We start from the raw sequence: 17,817 nt of genomic DNA on the forward strand, positions 1-17,817 counted from the left end.
TTTTAATTTTCAATAAAATTTTAATTTTTTTTTAAATCGCCAATCGACCGTAATGGACGGTCTGAATCATAACCACCTTTGAATTAAAATTAACAGTCGAAAATTTTGAACCGTCTATTTGGAATGTGATATGATTGGAAGCAGCAGCGGAGCATCCTCGTATTCCTTTTCTCCCTCCTTTTTGTTTCCTTCTCCTTCGACACCCCTTTCCTCCCTATATAAGCCAACGCCATCCCTCCCACCCTCTACGACCATTAACACATCTCCCTCCTCTTCTTCTTCTTCTTCTTCTTCCCCGGCCTGCCATGGCGATGACTTCGACGACGGCCATGACGTCGACACTACTGCTCCCACCCCGCCCCCTCCTCCTGCTCCTTGCAGGTAATTAATTAATTCATTGAGCTGCAAAGTTGGCCTTTGAAGTCAGCCGCTAGCTTGCATGGTGCATGCTCCATGCACGGGAGCCTCAAGGAGGTGCTTTGGTTGAATTGCGTCCAGGTGCGCGGGAGCTGAGGTCGTTCAGTACTGTGAAGGCAGAGAAGAGCTGGAGAAGGCATGCATTGACCCGACCCGGAACTACTGCTAATCCTCCTCCTCCAGGTATAGTTCGGACGATTAATCAACAATCAACATCGAACTGAAACAGAGAAGAACAGATTGCTGTTATATACTTGTTATGTCGCCCGGACAGGCCCCCGCCACCGGTCGTGTACTGGGTAGCGCGCTTAGGCTAAGATCTGAGGGAGAGATGAGGCAACAGAATTCGGTCAAAGTTTCTGCGTTTGGATCATGCATGCGTGTAACTTGTATCCGAGATTTAACGCTTTCTGCCCACTCAGGTTGAATTGAATTGAATTCACCTTGCAGATTACGGTGGTGGGTTGATACAGAGCGCATTGCCGCATCTGGAATTGCCGCAGCAGGAAGATGTACTGTTGGAAGAGGTAGTTGGTCCATTTCGTTCATCAATGCTCTCTGCATGCCGCTTTCGCCATTGATAGATGGGCGCTAGCTGTAGTCTTCGTTGCAGGGGACGATAGGTGGGATGGTGCAAGAGGTGAAGGCGATGCTGCGGTCGATGGAGGACGGCGAGATCAGCGTCTCGCCGTACGACACGGCGTGGGTGGCGCTGGCGAAGGACCCTGCAGAGAGCAGAGACCGGCCACTGTTTCCGGAGAGCCTCCTGTGGATCGCCAACAACCAGCTCGGCGACGGTTCTTGGGGCGACGCCGCCGTCTTCTCCGCCCACGACCGGTTGATCAACACGTTGGCCTGCGCCGTCGTGCTCGCTTCCTGGAATCTCCACCCCGACAAGTGCCACAGAGGTAGAATGGATTACTTTAACGACTCTTGTCCATCGTACCTGAGTGCTATATATAAATGGCACGGTGCAGGGGTGGAGTACGTGAGGGAGAACATGTGGAGGCTGGGGGAGGAGGAGGCGGAGCACATGCCCGTTGGCTTCGAGGTGGCGTTCCCTTCGCTGCTGGACCTGGCCAAGGAGCTGGGGCTGGAGATTCCCTACTCGCACCCTTGTTTGCAAAGCATAAGCGCCATGAGAGACCTTAAATTGAAGAGGTGCAAGCTTCAATCACAGTGCAATGCTTGTTTGACACTGTTGCGAGAGTTGATTCTTGAGTGCTATTTCGATAATTAAATAGGATTCCGAAGCAAGTGCTGCACGAGGTGCCAACCACGCTGCTTCATAGCCTGGAAGGAATGACTGGTTTGGACTGGGAAAAGCTTCTTCGTCTACAGTGCCAAGATGGCTCCTTTCTCTTCTCGCCGTCCTCCACCGCCTACGCGCTGATGCAGACGGGCGACGGCAACTGCCTCAAATATCTCGAGCGAATCGTCCGTAGATTCGGTGGAGGAGGTAATCAGCGCATCGATCCATTTAATGAATCCATTAATTCATCAATTCTTCCAGAAAAATTTGACCTTGGATTCATTTGCTGCAGTGCCAAACGTGTACCCTGTGGATCTTTTCGAGCACCTGTGGGTGGTGGATCGCCTGCAACGCCTCGGCATCGCCCGCTACTTCTTGCCAGAGATCAAGGACTGCCTCGATTACGTGCACAGGTGATCGATCTCGCTAGTTCTTGTTCTTCCCGCTGGATGTTTGTTGGAATGCAGCAGAGTGTTGAGTTGTCCATATTTTGCAGATACTGGACGGAGGACGGCATTTGTTGGGCCAAGGACTCGCGGGTTTTCGACATCGACGACACGTCGATGGGATTCCGCCTGCTGCGATTGCACGGTTACCCTGTCTCCCCCGGTGAGCGAGCAGACCGAACAGAGTGGTCGATCACTTTCCACTAAAAACAAACGGAGTCATGTTTGATTGGTTGTTTGATCGATGCAGACGTGCTGCAGCAATTCGAGAAGGACGGGGAATTCGTGTGCTTCCCAGGGCAGTCGAACCAGGCGGTGACGGGGATGTACAACCTGAACAGGGCGGCGCAGGTGGCCTTCTCCGGCGAAGACATACTGGAGCGAGCTAAGAGCTTCTCCTATACCTTCTTGCGAGAGAAACAAGCTGCACACCAGCTGCTCGACAAATGGATCATCACCAAGGATTTGCCTGGGGAGGTAATTGGCTAACTAAAACAGATAAATTTCAGTATCTACTTGTGTAGAATTAGTACTATATCATCGTTTGATCGACGGAGCAGGTGGAGTATGCTCTGGATTTCCCCTGGTATGCGAGCCTGCCTCGCGTAGAGGCAAGGCTCTACTTGGAGCAGTATGGAGGGGGAAGTGATATTTGGATTGGCAAGACTCTCTACAGGTAAGCTTCTCTACTGATCACAGTTCCTTACTTCAAGCTATTGATTAACTGAAAGAGTGATATGGCAGGATGCCTCTGGTAAACAATGATGTTTATTTGGAGTTGGCTAAGTTGGACTTCAACCATTGCCAAGCTCACCATCAGCTGGAGTGGCTCCATCTTCAAAAGTATGTCAAATATTTCTTATTCAAATTGATTTCTGCATTGGTTCAGTGTTAAACAAGTACTCAACCTATTCAAGTTTCAATTGTGTGGTTCGACGAAGGTGGTACGAGGAGGCAGGCCTTCGATCGCATGGTGTGAGCAGAAGAACCCTGTTGGAGGACTACTTCCTAGCAGCCTCTTGCATATTCGAACCCGAACGCAAGACTGAGAGGTTGGGTTGGGTTCGGACCCTCGTTTTCTCAAAGGCAGTCTCTGCCTACTTTGGCAGTGACTCATGCACCGAAACTATGAGACAAGCACTGATACTGAACTTCCTCAATCCTGATGGCACCAGCAGGTCAGTACTCTATTGAAAATGCAGTGTTTGGTTTTAGCTAAGACCAAGTGTCCTTCTGCTTGCTTCAATCATTGAAGCTGCTCCGGCAGCGAGTGATGATCTCATTGTTGCCCCTCTCGATAGATGGAGGACCATGCCTTCGAATGTTATGGGGGCCAAATCAATAATACGTTGTGCAGTTTAATCACGTGGAATCAACAAGATCTTCTTGCTCATAGTTTGAAGTTGATTAATCTTGATGCTTGGCACATTTAAAATGGTTAATGTGATGTTAATGCAGGGCAGGCAAGAGGGGGAAGGGAGAGTGGCTGACCGAGTTGCTCCGGCAACTGGTCGATGGCCTTGCGGTATCGGGTGAAGAATCTGATCGAAAGCGAATGCGCGACTGCTTACTTGAGGCCGTAAGGCTCTTTGTTGCATGCTTCAAACCATCTAGAACATTGGGATAGACAGACACTCGAACAGGATGATGTATCGTTTGCTTCAATTTTGGCAGTGGAACGCGTGGTTGTCGACATGGAAGAGCGAAGAGCAAGGCACTGGGTTGCTACTAGTGAGGACCATCGAGGCTTGTGGAGGGCGTTTCGACTCGACTCTAGCTCAACCAGACTGTGACATCCTATCCTCCATCTGTGCTCGACTTTTGCATCAAAAGCTCGACGCCAAGGTACATTTCCTCCTCCAGCAATCGACAAACAAACCCCGTGACAATTCGAATAACAATTCCCGCTCGAATCCTCTCAGAGCACGGACAAGGAGACAGTAGAGGAGAAGATGCGAGAGCTAGCTGAGAGTGTACTCCAGAGTACTTCTTCAGAGGAACAAGGCCTCTGCTTGGCCCAAACCAAGCAGACATTTCTCCTTGTGGCAAAGAGCTTCTACTACGCTGCTCGCTGCTCAGAGGATGCTCTCAACAGCCACATCACCAAGGTCCTCTTCCAGCCTGCGGATTAATTCGAGTTTGCCGAATGAATTGCAACTGTAAATAATTGAACCTTAATCTGGGTAAGTTTTCATGGCAGACAATTGCATGATTAAGAGAATGATGAAGATATTCCGGATGATTCGATGGGTGCGTATGGTTGGTCGTGTTCCCTTGTTATCTGATTGATAGTTTGCATTATTGAGCTTGAAACTTGTGGTTGAGTTTGAGAGTGTCGTGTCCGCGGGAATGACGATGCGTCTTCCTCTCGCGGTGTGGATGCTTGAGCCGACGCGATCTTGCTCGAGGAAGATGACGACAAAGAGAAGAGTCGTACGAATGTGTCATTGTGACACAGGGGTGATGCACGAAGAGGGAAACTAACTGATCGAAATCTTTCAAAGATTTTTATTCGGTACAATGAAATCTGTGTGGATTCACTTTCACACTTGTTAGATATCGTTTATTATTATTTTTAAAATTTTAAACATATTTTTTAAAAATTTTAAAGTATTTTTAAATTTTTTAAATTAATACTTAATTTAGAATATATCAGAGAAGACAACTAATTTTGTCGTGCGTGGCCCTTGGGATGAGTAATATTGGGCTGAAATGGCATCCCTTATTGGGCTGTTCTAGAATGGCCCATTTCTTATTATAAAATCTTTTTACAAATGTGTATGTATGTATAGTCAATTAAATCGAATTAACTAATCTAATTTGAAAGTTCAATTTAATTTATTTAAAAATTTATTTATTTTTTTTAAAATCTTGATTATTTTAATTTATTGATTATATATAAATTTTAAAATTTTAAAAATATACTAAACTGATTAAATCGAATCAATATCATTCGACTGGTTGATTGATATTGCTGAATCGATATTTGAAAAAAATTCATATTCACAACTTAGATTTATTAGAAAAGAAGTTCAATTTATTTGATTTCGATTATTAACGGATTACTCATATGAGTTCATATGGTTATTTAACTTAGCATTCACGGGCAACATCCATATTATTGCCCCCTTGATTTTTCTTTTTTTTTACCAAAAAAAGTACTCAAGCTAAGAAAAGTGTTGTTTTACCCTTTCAATTTATTTATTTATTTTTAAATGTCTTTGTAGAGTTCACCAAAAATACCTTTGAAAGTTTCAAAACAAAGCATTCATAAAGAAAGTTTCCAATTTCTTCAAGAATAAAGCATCTACTTTTTTTTATTCCAAGTCAACTGTATACGAAAATGAGGTCAATGAATGACAAATAGCCATTAGTCAAAGTACAATCTTCTAGAAACGGCATTTTATTCAAAATAGCAATTTTTAGAATTCGTCAAAGTTTTTTTTTCGTAGAGAAACAAAATTGGATTTATTTGATATCGATTGATTAAAAAAAATCTTTGAGATTAAAGCGGATGAGCTGAGATAAAGGCGTGGAAAAGATTGCATTTTTATTATTGCTTTCTTCTCTCCTCGCAATCACATTGCCAGAGGATGAGGAGCCAGAAGAGAGAGAAGAGGTCAAAGGAGGAACAGTTGTTAGAACTGGTCTTGGTGGTCCTTCCTCCATCTCGCACCTGCCCAACCTTCACAGCTCGTTCTTAATTCCTCCCCAAATGTTCGCAAGCTTTCTCCGAGTTCGCATCTTCCGAAAACTTTCGAGTGTTGCAATCCTTCATTTTTACTGTTTGTTGCAGTGATTCCCGCGTTCTGCGTGCTTTTTTGGGTCCCGGCGATGGCGACAAATTCGTCCCGAGTTCTATAAAGTGACTTCCTCTTCATCGCCTGGCTTATTTTGTTGAGATTCGACCCAAAGATCGTATCTTGCTTTTGCCTTTGTTGAATCCGTTGATTTGTTCTCGGAAAAGGCCAATTTTTGGGCTTCGTCCTTGAAGGAAAAGCCTCAAGGAATTCGGATCTTTAGGCTGCGGAATCGCGATGGGAAATTGCTGCGGCGCTCCCGCGGATCCGGAGAAGAAGGGGGCAAGGAGAAAGAAGAAGGAGAAGAGGCCGAATCCGTTCTCGATCGAATACAACCGCGGGCCAACTCCTACCCTCGTCGTCCTCAAGAACCCCACCGGCCGCAATATCGGCAGCCGGTACAAGCTCGGGCAGGAGCTCGGCCGCGGCGAGTTCGGCGTCACCTACCTCTGCACCGATACGGCCACGGGCGAGCGCTTCGCCTGCAAGTCCATCTCCAAGAAGAAGCTGCGCACCGCGGTGGACATCGAGGACGTGCGGAGGGAGGTGGAGATCATGAGGCACTTGCCGGCCCACCCCCACGTGGTCAGCCTCAAGGACACCTACGAGGACGACGCCGCTGTCCACCTCGTCATGGAGCTCTGCGAGGGAGGTGAGCTCTTTGATCGGATCGTCGCCAGGGGGCATTACACTGAACGCGCGGCCGCCGGAATCATGCGGACCATCATCGAAGTCATTCAGGTTAGTTCTATGCATTCATGGTATTGCATAAAATACACACTCAAGATTCTCACTTTAAGATCAGGTTGTCTTTTGCTTGGCATCTGAATCTTTGAAGGAACTGTTGTTTTTTTTTACCTATTATATGATTCCCCAACTCTGCGGGCTGGTGGAAGAAAACTTTTCATGTTGTAGTTTTAGATAAACAATACATTTTCAAATCAATTTTGTTAACTATCCCAGCTCAATAAAAGCATAGTTCTAGCCTTTTACAACAGTTTTTCCTCATTGACAAACATAGTAGTGTAGTTTTGAATCTTCTGGCTGAACATAGCTTGTGTATGTTTATTGCATTACTTGCTGAGTTGTATCATCTTTTCATATATGTGCAAATTTAGATGTGGCAACAGTTGTGATACTTCAATTAATAGTTTCCTTTTTGTTCACCTCCATGTCTCCATGTTCTTGATATTGGGATAGTTTTATTGTTACTCCTGGATTGGGGTTACGTTCCTACTCCGGTGTAGTTTGTTGTGTTAACTAACATTGAGTGAACAATGCTGGTTGCTGCATTTCATGTGATTATGAAGTACGCTGACTCATTTTGTTTGCATCATATCTTTCCAGGAGTGCCACAAGAATGGAGTTATGCACCGGGATCTTAAACCTGAGAACTTCTTGTTCGGGAACAAAAGGGAAAATGCCCCATTGAAGACGATTGACTTCGGGCTGTCTGTATTTTTCAGACCTGGTAATTCGATTGCAGGATGTTTCTTTTTCAGTTGGTCTTGCGTGTTATCTAAGTTGTTAAAAGTAAAGATTCATGTGATTCTTACTTTAGTTGATGCCCACTTTCTACTTACAATTACTCATGGAAAAGGTGGTCTTAATATACAAGCTAGCTAGTTTCTGAATTGTAATAGTCTTCCTTTCGACCCCAGGTGAGCGCTTTAACGAAATTGTTGGCAGTCCATATTACATGGCGCCAGAGGTTCTAAAGCGGAATTATGGACCTGAAGTTGATGTCTGGAGTGCAGGTGTTATCCTATACATCCTGCTTTGTGGCGTGCCTCCATTTTGGGCAGGTATTTTGTATTCATAGGATGATAAAACCATTTTAGAGTTCCAACTGTATATCACACAATTAATTTTAATTTCTTGCAAGTCCATCCAAAACCAAGATGTTTGCATCTGGCATGCTTCTAAGAACCAGTTGTGTAATTCCTTGTTTGAATGCAGAAACTGAACAAGGTGTTGCCCAAGCAATTCTTCGTTCTAACGTTGATTTTAAAAGAGAGCCATGGCCAAAGGTATCTGATAGCGCTAAAGACCTTGTGAGGCGTATGCTTGAGCCAGATCCTAAGAAGAGGTTGACTGCTCAGCAAGTTCTTGGTAACTCTTGGTTCCTTGATACCTTTTTTCAGTTCTTGGCACTTGTAAAACTTGTATCTTTGATCTGTTATCATGACTAGCTACATTTCTATTAATGTCTGGATGTTTATATATTTCTAACACCATGTTTTTCTTATGTGAAACTTCCGATTTATCATGTTCAAGTGGATGGTTAGTAATGAGCCATGCTAGTATCTCATATAAGTCGAGATGGCAATGTTATTCATTATTCAAAAAGAGATTATTTGTGCATTATTTAATACTAGCTTCGCTGGTTTCTTTGCAAATCATGCATGCTTTGTAAGAGCAAGAGAAGTTTATTCTTGTATAATACATATTCCTTAATCCTCATGCTATCGTATCTAAAGGTGCAAGTTGTCAAGTCATATAGACCTTGGAAATTGTTATTAAGGTCTTAGGGTTGGAACTTGCCTTGGGGTTGACTGTATAAATCTTATCCTGATTTCTTCGGTTTGTTCAGAATTTAGTTCTATAGAATGTACTTAATCTATGAACTATCAAATTGTATATCTGATGTTGCAGATCATACATGGCTGCAGAATGCAAGTAGAGCTCCTAATGTTAATCTAGGTGAAACTGTACGAGCAAGACTGCAACAGTTCTCGGGGATGAACAAGCTTAAAAAGAAAGCTCTACGGGTAAGAGATAGAAGCATCCATGTTTTCATTGAGCATAGTGCAACACTGTTAAGGACATTTAACTATTGATTTTGGTTATCTGCAAGAATGAGAGTTTTGTCGATTTGTGAGTTATGTCTATGATATGTACAGTCGTCCACATACGAGAATAATTCAACCGCTGACACAGTTGGCTCTTTCTTACAGATTGTGGCTGAATATCTCTCTGTTGAGGAAGTTGCAGACATAAAGGAAATGTTTGACAAAATGGACATCAATCAAAATGGAAAAATAACCTTTGAGGAGTTGAAACTTGGTTTGCATAAGCTTGGTCACCAAATTTCCGATTCAGACGCACAGATATTAATGGAAGCAGTAAGTACTTACTTAATTGAGCTTGTTATCGTTATTTGTGCTATTGTGAAATCCTTAACCACCCTGTTTACGCGAATGCAAAATCATGTCGCTTGCTGTTATATTAGTGCAGCTATTTTTTCTGTACCGATAATTGGAACAATCTAAGAAACTTGTAGGGCACAAAGAGCATAATCATCTTCTTTGGAAATATGCATGCCATGCTTTACCACCTCTCCTATTCTTTTAGTTGTAAGATAATTTATAGGACGTTTGCAACTGATATTGTACAGGCTGATGTCGATGGAAGTGGCACCCTAAACTACGGAGAATTTGCTGCTTTATCGATCCACTTGCGCAAGATTGGCAACGATGAACACCTGCACAAAGCATTTTCACACTTTGATCAGAACAAGAGTGGATACATAGAAATTGAAGAACTCAGCGATTCCTTGGCTGACGACTTGGGTCCAAACCGCGAAGAAGTTATCAACGCTATCATTCACGATGTAGACACAGACAAGGTCAGATATCATAATCTTCACTTGCACAATTTCATTACTTTGTTTAGAAAGTTTGCCGCATTGGCAATTAGAACAATGTCAGCCAACAATGGACCTCTTTCATCGCAGGATGGAAGAATAAGTTACGAGGAATTCGCAGCAATGATGAAAGCCGGCACGGATTGGAGGAAAGCATCGAGGCAATACTCGAGGGAGCGGTTCAGTAACCTCAGCTCCAGCTTGATGAAGGATGGATCTCTGCAGCTGGTAAGCGGGGCCAGATAAAACTGAACAAGAACCAGCACAAAACTACATATTTCAAAATTGTTAATCCTTCCATTTTCTTGTGGCTTTGAAATATTCTTTCGAGCTGTACTTCTCTTTGCCCGCCGACGACACCAATGTCAAATTTACGAAGAACATAGAGGTAAGGTATTCACTGTGTACATAATGGTATTCTCTCCATTGCCTGTGTGACTGAAACAAAGTTTCCAATCTGTGTGCTGTATCTTTAAATTTATTAAGCAAGCAAGTTGATTGCTTTCTGACTTCAGAGCTGTTTCCAATCTAATGGCTGATAGTTTCATGCGTCTCTCTCTTTCTCTATTTGTCTTTCCTTTTCCATTCATTTTGATTGCCGTTCTCCTACGCAGCTGTGGTGCTGCATTAGTCAATGGCTGAGAAAAGTAAAGAACAAGGTTTGGCTAGTCATCATGTTTGAGATTGGGACGGTTCTCCTTTATGATATTGTCGTTCATTGTTGACTTGCGTGCCGTGTTTGAAAGTCAACGTGGAGGTGGGTTGTCGTGCTTGTGTGGTTGTTGAATGTTGAAGCTTTGAGAGGGGGCATTTTCATTTCATTTTCTGATGGACACGGATGAAGTTCGGTAGATATCAATCCACATTTGTGTGTGCCTCGATGTTTCTGAAACTCTAAAAGATATATTTTGAATAAATTTTTAGGAGTACTCGTAAGAGAGTTGACTTGTATTGCCATTGTGATGGTCTGAAGATTCCGAAGGTCTTTCGAAAAAAATAGTAACTTTCGAACATCTAGATGAAGTGACGAGTTGCGTGAAGCTTTAGATTAAGGATGGTCATTTTGAACTTTGGACTCGGGATGATTAGGTTAGAAATGTGAATGCAAAAGAGATGGAAAGGAAGATGAAGACTTTATTATGAATGAGATTTTAGTTCCACATTAGAAATTTTAAGATTTTATTGTTGATTTATATTATTTTATAAGTATTGTCAGTCGTATTTATTTTGAGGACTATTTAAGTATGTAACGGATGCATTAATTAATGATTAATGATGAATCCATAACCGATTGAGTGAAATGGTTGATCATTAGTGATCGATGGCTAAATGATTATTAATCGACCATTGACTACTGCTTTCATTAGTGGTTGACGGCTAATGTTTTAATTTCGATAAGTAAAGACGATAAATGACCATTAATCGAGAGCAAAAGAATAAGAAAATCCACTTCATTCTCCTATTTACTCTCTGTCGTGTACTCTACTTGACAGAGATCTACTCGTGATAGCATTCGGGCGATCGAATCGTGCTTGGTGGTGATCGCAGTTTTGCTATTGTATCTCGAGAAACAGGCATGTTTCGGCTGAATGCCTCAGACGGTCAAGCCACCAATTAAGGAAATGTCACCTCAATCCACGTAGATCTCGTCGGTAAGAAGAACCTGATGAAGAAAAGAACTGAACGAGCGGATTAACAGGGCGCCGGAGATTTCCGATGGAGCCACTCCGACGCACAAGTCAGCAAGAGAAGTAAGGCAATTGAGAAGAAGATAGTGCTTCAAGTATCTGAGATTCGAGAGAGTTTTCATACTTGTAGAGGAGTCTATATACTCACTGAAAAAGGTAGTCTTGCCGACGTGGGAGCAGGCTATGCGGTATATGAAGAGACAAGTTCTGCGCATTACTGACAAGTGGGAAGACAGAGCAACATCTAAGGGGTAAGGTCTACGAACCTATCAACCACCCTATAACCTGGTCATGCGGCTTCTTTTTATCTTTTAGCCAAGAGTAGAAACCCGGTAGGGCTTAGGGGACCAAGCCTAGTAACCACTTCTATCCTGTGGCAGAGTCCGTACGCTTGGTTGCCTTGCTGCTAGACTGTCTTTTAGTAGGGAGGTACCAGAGGGGGGTTGCGTCGGAGTGGTGTAGAGTGATATGGCTTGTTGAGGTAGAGCCGATCGAGACCGGGAACAAGACTAGGTAGCCGAGCTGGCCGAGGGCGAGAGCAAGACTGGGCGGCCGGGCTAGCCGAGGGCGAGATATGGCTCTTTGAGGCAGAGCCGATCGAGACCGGGAACAAGACTGGGTAGCCAAGCTGGTCGATGCCGATAGCAAGACTAGGCGGCCGGGCTAGCTGAGGCCAAGAGCAAGATTGGGTGGCCGAGAGCAGGACTGAGCAGCCGAGCTGGTCAAGAGTAGCGTCTGAGCTAGTTGAGACGGAGTGGGCGAGTCGGTTGCATGCATGACTGAGTAACTGAGATGAGTGAATCAGGCGCCGAGTGGGCGAGTCAGTTGTTGAGTAACTGAGACGAGTGAGTCAGGCGGCCGAATGGCTGAGTCAGTTGTTGAGTAGCCGAGCCGAGTGAGTCAGGCGACCGAGTGGCCGAGCCAGTTGCTGAGTAGTCGAGATGAGTGAGTTAAGCGGTCAAATGGCCGAGACACCCGAGACGTAGAGCCGAGTGGCTGAGAGCTTTCTGGGGTCGGACCGAGCGAACTTACTGTAGGGTCGGTCAAATATGGTTTGACCATTGACCTATTGACTTGTCAGGTTGGATCGATCATTGACCCACTTCGCCATGTCAGGCCAATATAGATCCGCCGTATCAAGGCATCCATTGTAATCTCAAAGCACAGCCAGATGATGATGAATCTATTTTAAGGAAATTATGTCATGAATGCCTCAGCAACTTATTCGATCGACTCGACAGTCGAGCATATTCAATTTCTCAACTCGTCAATTGATAGTCGGGCAAATTCAATTCAACCTACTCATTAGTCGACAACTAGAGGAGGACAAATGTATTTCACAACTCGGAGCACTCAACATCCACTCAGCAATTGCGTGACCCATTCAGATTCGACCACCTTGGCAACTCGGCTGACTCAACAACTTGGCCAACTCTGCAACTTGAATGACACGTTAGCGACTCAACAGCTCAGCTAACTTAGTAACTCTGTAACTCAGCAGACTCAACAACTCAACCAATAAAGATAGTTCAGTCTTCTCAAATAATTCATCATTCCTTGTTTGACCACTTAAGATTATCAATTTAAGTCATTGAGTCAATAGATAAGTCCGAATTATTTTCTTCCCGATAATCTCCTACAAGACTTGTAACATATTATTAAGTTTGAAGGAAGACAGACACGTCCCTTGTGTATTGATTGTCATTTTGATGTAATTTTAAGTTTTTGTCTTAGGTGTAGTAATTGGAATGATGTGATTATTATCTAAGCAAAGGTTCAACAATTGAGTGGGAGTTCTCTAGACCAACTATAAAAGTTATCATTGGAGTCTAATGTTTATTTTTGAATGTCACAAAGTTTTTTTTTTATTTTTTTTGATCGACTAGAGCCATCACCTCAGCATAAAATGTGGAATCTACTATCTAATGGTTTCACGCGGTCGATCCCATGACTATCTGTAAGGAGGTAAATCGAAAAGATATAGTTGACGACAACGAGAGAGGGCATTGTCTTTGCTTCATTGAAATTTGACCTTTGCCCACTTCAACAAATCTATCTCGTAATAACCAACTCAACTTGTACTAGAGACCATTAGAGGATTTATATACTCATAGAGTTTTTAGACACTTAGAACTCGTTAAATTACCTTTTATTGTGTTTTTAGCAATCCATTTTCTTTTTTTGGGCTTGGCCCAGTTGGCCCAGTTAAACCGTCTGGCCCGTCTGGTCCGACCAAATGACATTTCTCTTCCCAAAGTTTGCCTCTTCCCAAAGTATCGACTCAAACCCGGTTCTCTTTCGAATGCTCTTTCGCTGACCTTTTGAGGACAAATCGAATCGATACTTCTTCCTCTTTCTTCTACAGTTCGGAATCAGATCGGAGGAAGAAGCGGAAAGATGGTCGCTCCGGCGGTGCGATTCTCCGTCATCCCCCTCATTCGGGGCGCCTCCGCCGCTGCCACCGTCCTCGTCCTCGTCTGGGCCGTCCACTTCCGGGGAGGATTGGCTCTCATCTCCGATAACAAAGACCTTATTTTCAATGTAACCTTGCTCCTCTTTCCCGTTCCAACGACATCACTTGTTCGAACTTCATCGTTTACAATATAGATCACATTTTAGAGCAATTGCGGGTGATGCATGCCCTCAGTCTGGACTAATGCTTTCTACTTGGTATTAAAATAGTTTTTGGTACTAGGCTTGTTGACAGTTGATGTTAAGTTATGATCTTCACATAAGATGACGTAGCCTTCTCTCCAGTTGTTTCACAATACTACAACGCTATGATGAAGTGCCCATTTAAACCATAGTAGAATATTATTTTTCATTAGTATCTTATTATAGATGATGTATTCTTTTAACCCACAGCTCACCGTGTGGGACTAAATTGGGGTGTTACAATTAATGTAACCTCAAGATTGGAATCTGTGTAATTTTCTAAACCATTTATGGTTTACCACATGCTGTAGTGGATGTTGTCGCATGGAACACTGAGGAGGGATCATAAACCATTTACTTTTTGCATCTCATGTTGTAGTGAATTTTATTGCATTGAGCTCAAAGGAGAGATGATATGCCATTTATATTTTGTGCTACATGATGTTGTGGTAGTGGATCTTATTGCATATAGCTCAACGGAAGGATAATATTCATGCAAATAATCCCAAATAATTGGGACAAACAATGCATGAAGATGTTGTGGTAATGGATCTTATTTTGTATGGTTGGGCTAATAAAAGGTTTGGATCTGAGTTTCATGTATCAACATCATACCGATTTAGGGAATTGTCAAATCCTACAGCTCAGGATTATTACCGATCAGATGACAGATGACCACCCAAAATTGTATGTCTTTGAGCTTGTTGTCAAATTGTGCTGTACAAAGTAGTAGGTACTTCCCTATGAAAGTATATTGAAGTTTAGAACCCTTGTCAACCCTTCATCTATTTATTGGATAATTTATAAAAGGGTATTGGTCATATTTATGAATGAGTCACATCCACGGTAACAATTTCAACAAAATGACTTTTGTGAGGATACTGTGTTTTGTTTTCCTCCTTTCCTTAGTCGATACTAACAAGAAAAGAGAATCTGCTTAAGTGACTTTGGTTGACATGACATGTGGTTTTACTTTTACATAATTTTTGTCTATGCATTTCTTATCAACAATCTAACATTAGTAAGCCATGCAAGTGAGAGACAACTGCTGCAAACTGCATCTGCTCTGAATGTAGCATAGACAATCTAAAACTTCATCTGACTATTACAAACTGCATCTACACTATTACCAAGTAGACAATCTGATACAATTTTCATTTAGGTCCATCCTGTGTTGATGGTGATTGGCTTCATACATCTAAATAGCGAAGGTACCACCTTTCTGGTTGACTGGTAATTCAAAATATCAACTTGTATCTAGCATTCATGTATTTTATTGGAAGTTGTTATTTTTTCTTCGAGCATAAGGGCATTTGTTGAGTTGAGCATGTTCAATCATGGTACAAATTAAGTGGCATAGAAAGACAATTCTGTCACGAATACTGCTAGTGATGTATGCACATCAATAAGTGGATTTAGTGGTGTATTATGTAAACTATCTCATGGAAATTTTGCTTCACTTCATTAGGAATACTGATAGATACAACCCAATGGTATTTCTTGCAGGATATATAGTGGTTGCAAAATTATTTGTGGATGTGGTCTTTATCCCATTAGGATGATTATGAACCATTAACAGTATATGTCAATTTCTTTTCACCTCGTCTACACTTTGTTTGCCAACGAGAGCGATGTGCTAGGCGCATCATATTCGGGCTACCTTCTGTAGTCGTGTTGAAGTGCACATGAGCACCACTCTTTACCATAGAAAGGGGAGTACAAGACCTATGCCCATTGTATGTGTCCAAACATCTTCATCTATTGGTAATATGTAGTTTGCATTAATCATGTTGCTTGAAACTAGTGACGATGCATTTTCTATTTTTTGCAATTAGTAGTCATTCATTTTAAAGGGGAGCCTTGGTGCAATGGTAAAGTTGTCATTGCGTAACCTAGTGGTCACGAGTTTGAGTCGCGAAAATAACCTTTTGCAATGCAGAGTAAGATTGTGTATAATAAACCCAATGTGGTTCAACTCTTGCCCAAAATCCTACATTCGTGGGAGTTTCGTGCACTAGACTGCCTTTATTTAGTAGTTATTCATTTTGTTGTTCATTGTACCATATTTATTTTTGTCTTTGTTAACTTATTCTTATTCATCATAACTTTTCCTTGTAGACTTTACTGCAAGACTGTTAAGTGGAATCTAATTTAGGTTTGGGTGGGTGAAGATTTGGCCATTGATAGTTATCATTACTATTATCGTTTATTTGTCATAAAAAAATGCAAGTCTTTATTTTTATAATGCAAGTTGGATTCTTCTAAGGATTTCTCTTTGCAAAATTTTTTAAAATAATCTTTTAAATTTTTTTACATGTTCTATTTGGAAAGTATTGTTGGGCAAGTAGGTTCAAGGATAAATTGTTGTGAACTAGTCCTGGGTGCCATGCAATGTCTATGGTTGTGGCGACCCACCTGGGTCATGACAAAATAGCTTGCTATTTCATGTTGGTTGTTTGACATTTACTGGTTGAATTCTAAGATGCTTTAAATCTTCACCTTTTAGTTAATATTTTTCCTTTTATAGTTTGAATCTCCCTATCTAGTTTGTTTTAGATACCGGAAAACAATCAAATTCTTCATCCTAGATGTCCATTTTTCTGGATAGCTGTACTCAGAGAATAGTGCCATTATCCCCTTTAATTTTCCTAGCATATCTGAGAGGGTCAATATATCAACGGATATGGTGAATGGTGAATAATGTATGTTATTCCTCCTCTGAATGGTTGGCCAAATTACTGATGAAAACTAAAATGGATTGAGCATATTATTTGAATCTCTGTGACACGAATCGCTGATGGTCATTATTTTGTTTTCCTTTCAATATTTTCTTGCAACACATTGAATTCCGCCAGTATACTTCAATTTATTCTCAAATGATCCAACTAATGTTATCATTTGCAAATCTTCATTAAAATTTTCATTGGCGATTAGTGAATATTTGAATTGTCGCATTTCTATTTTATTGCAGTACTGAGTGACTTCTGTTGAAATGGCAGCTATACTAGCATTCAAGACAATGCCAGGAACTAAAAGCTTCAAAAAAACAGTACATCTTTCTATTCAATTTCTTGGTTTATGCCTGGGGTTAATTGGCGCATGGGCTGCTCTGAAGTTTCACAATGACAAGGGCATTGATAACTTCTACAGCCTGCACTCATGGCTGGGCATTGCATGTCTTCTGCTATTTTCCGTTCAGGTAAACTTGATGATCCAGCATTTCCGACCACTACTAATGGATGTTGTCATATAAAGGATTCCTTTGCTGCTCCATCAAGTGATTTTAACTTTGCTCTTGTACAGTGGGCTGTAGGCTTTGCCACATTTTGGTATCCCGGTGGCTCAAGAAATAGCAGAGTTACGTTGCTTCCGTGGCATGTGTTTTTTGGGGCATTCATCTATGCACTTGCTGTAGTTACAGCAACGACGGGCCTCCTCGAAAAGGCTACTTTTCTTCAGACTAACAAGACGATATCACGCTACTCAAACGAAGCTTTTTTAATCAACTTCTTAGGCATTTTCCTTGTGCTTCTTGGTGGTCTTGTTATTCTCGTGATTATTACACCACAACCTCCGACAACTGATCCACAGAGGAAGCTCTGACTTCAAATTACTCATTTTATTCTGGATAGTCCATGATGATTCCTTCCAGAATTGTACTTGTGCATCATTACCATGAGCTTGATCTGTGCAAATTTAGAAATCTGAATTATCTTCACTTTTTTTTTTCTGTTGTTTCTAATCTGGTTGTTTGATTGTTATCTGTCTGGAGACTATGTAGTTTCATTTTCTGATAGAACATTTGAACTATGACTTTTTTTTATCTAAGTGATGTTTGATTTGTGGATTCTGATGATGCAGAGATTAATAGAATGTTCTCAAAATCATGTTTGGTACAAATCTCTGAATTTTA

General features: G+C 42.0%; 3 protein-coding genes across 4 annotated transcripts; all 3 read left to right on the top strand.

Annotated features, from left to right (window-relative positions):
* The first annotated feature begins 1,040 nt into the window (after window positions 1-1,040).
* Window positions 1,041-4,327, top strand: LOC141813409 ((-)-kolavenyl diphosphate synthase TPS28, chloroplastic-like). The gene is made up of 12 exons (XM_074701375.1): window positions 1,041-1,325; window positions 1,395-1,578; window positions 1,662-1,876; window positions 1,962-2,082; window positions 2,166-2,278; window positions 2,366-2,592; window positions 2,676-2,791; window positions 2,860-2,958; window positions 3,057-3,293; window positions 3,574-3,694; window positions 3,790-3,960; window positions 4,038-4,327. The coding sequence occupies exons 1-12, from the start codon at window positions 1,046-1,048 to the stop codon at window positions 4,245-4,247; spliced, it is 2,094 nt and encodes a 697-aa protein (XP_074557476.1). The 5' UTR covers window positions 1,041-1,045; the 3' UTR covers window positions 4,248-4,327.
* Window positions 4,328-5,691: 1,364 nt separating this feature from the next.
* Window positions 5,692-10,075, top strand: LOC141812884 (calcium-dependent protein kinase 20-like). 2 transcript variants are annotated; one of them, XM_074700833.1, is made up of 9 exons: window positions 5,692-5,832; window positions 5,912-6,656; window positions 7,263-7,386; window positions 7,577-7,720; window positions 7,875-8,027; window positions 8,571-8,686; window positions 8,873-9,040; window positions 9,313-9,543; window positions 9,652-10,075. In XM_074700833.1, the coding sequence occupies exons 2-9, from the start codon at window positions 6,153-6,155 to the stop codon at window positions 9,805-9,807; spliced, it is 1,596 nt and encodes a 531-aa protein (XP_074556934.1). In that variant the 5' UTR covers window positions 5,692-5,832; window positions 5,912-6,152; the 3' UTR covers window positions 9,808-10,075. The 2 variants fall into 2 exon arrangements, with proteins under 2 accessions (XP_074556934.1, XP_074556935.1); XM_074700834.1 differs by having other exon boundaries at window positions 5,692-6,656.
* Window positions 10,076-13,572: 3,497 nt separating this feature from the next.
* Window positions 13,573-17,725, top strand: LOC141813627 (transmembrane ascorbate ferrireductase 2-like). Its single transcript, XM_074701583.1, has 4 exons — window positions 13,573-13,790; window positions 15,067-15,115; window positions 16,904-17,103; window positions 17,208-17,725. Exons 1-4 carry the CDS (start codon window positions 13,647-13,649, stop codon window positions 17,505-17,507), a joined length of 693 nt encoding a protein of 230 aa, XP_074557684.1. The 5' UTR covers window positions 13,573-13,646; the 3' UTR covers window positions 17,508-17,725.
* Window positions 17,726-17,817: the final 92 nt, after the last annotated feature.

Source organism: Curcuma longa, chromosome 20 (assembly GCF_044706935.1).
Source record: "Curcuma longa cultivar G26 ecotype Majalengka, Jawa Barat chromosome 20, ITB_CL_G26_1.1, whole genome shotgun sequence".
NCBI lineage: Eukaryota > Viridiplantae > Streptophyta > Magnoliopsida > Zingiberales > Zingiberaceae > Curcuma > Curcuma longa.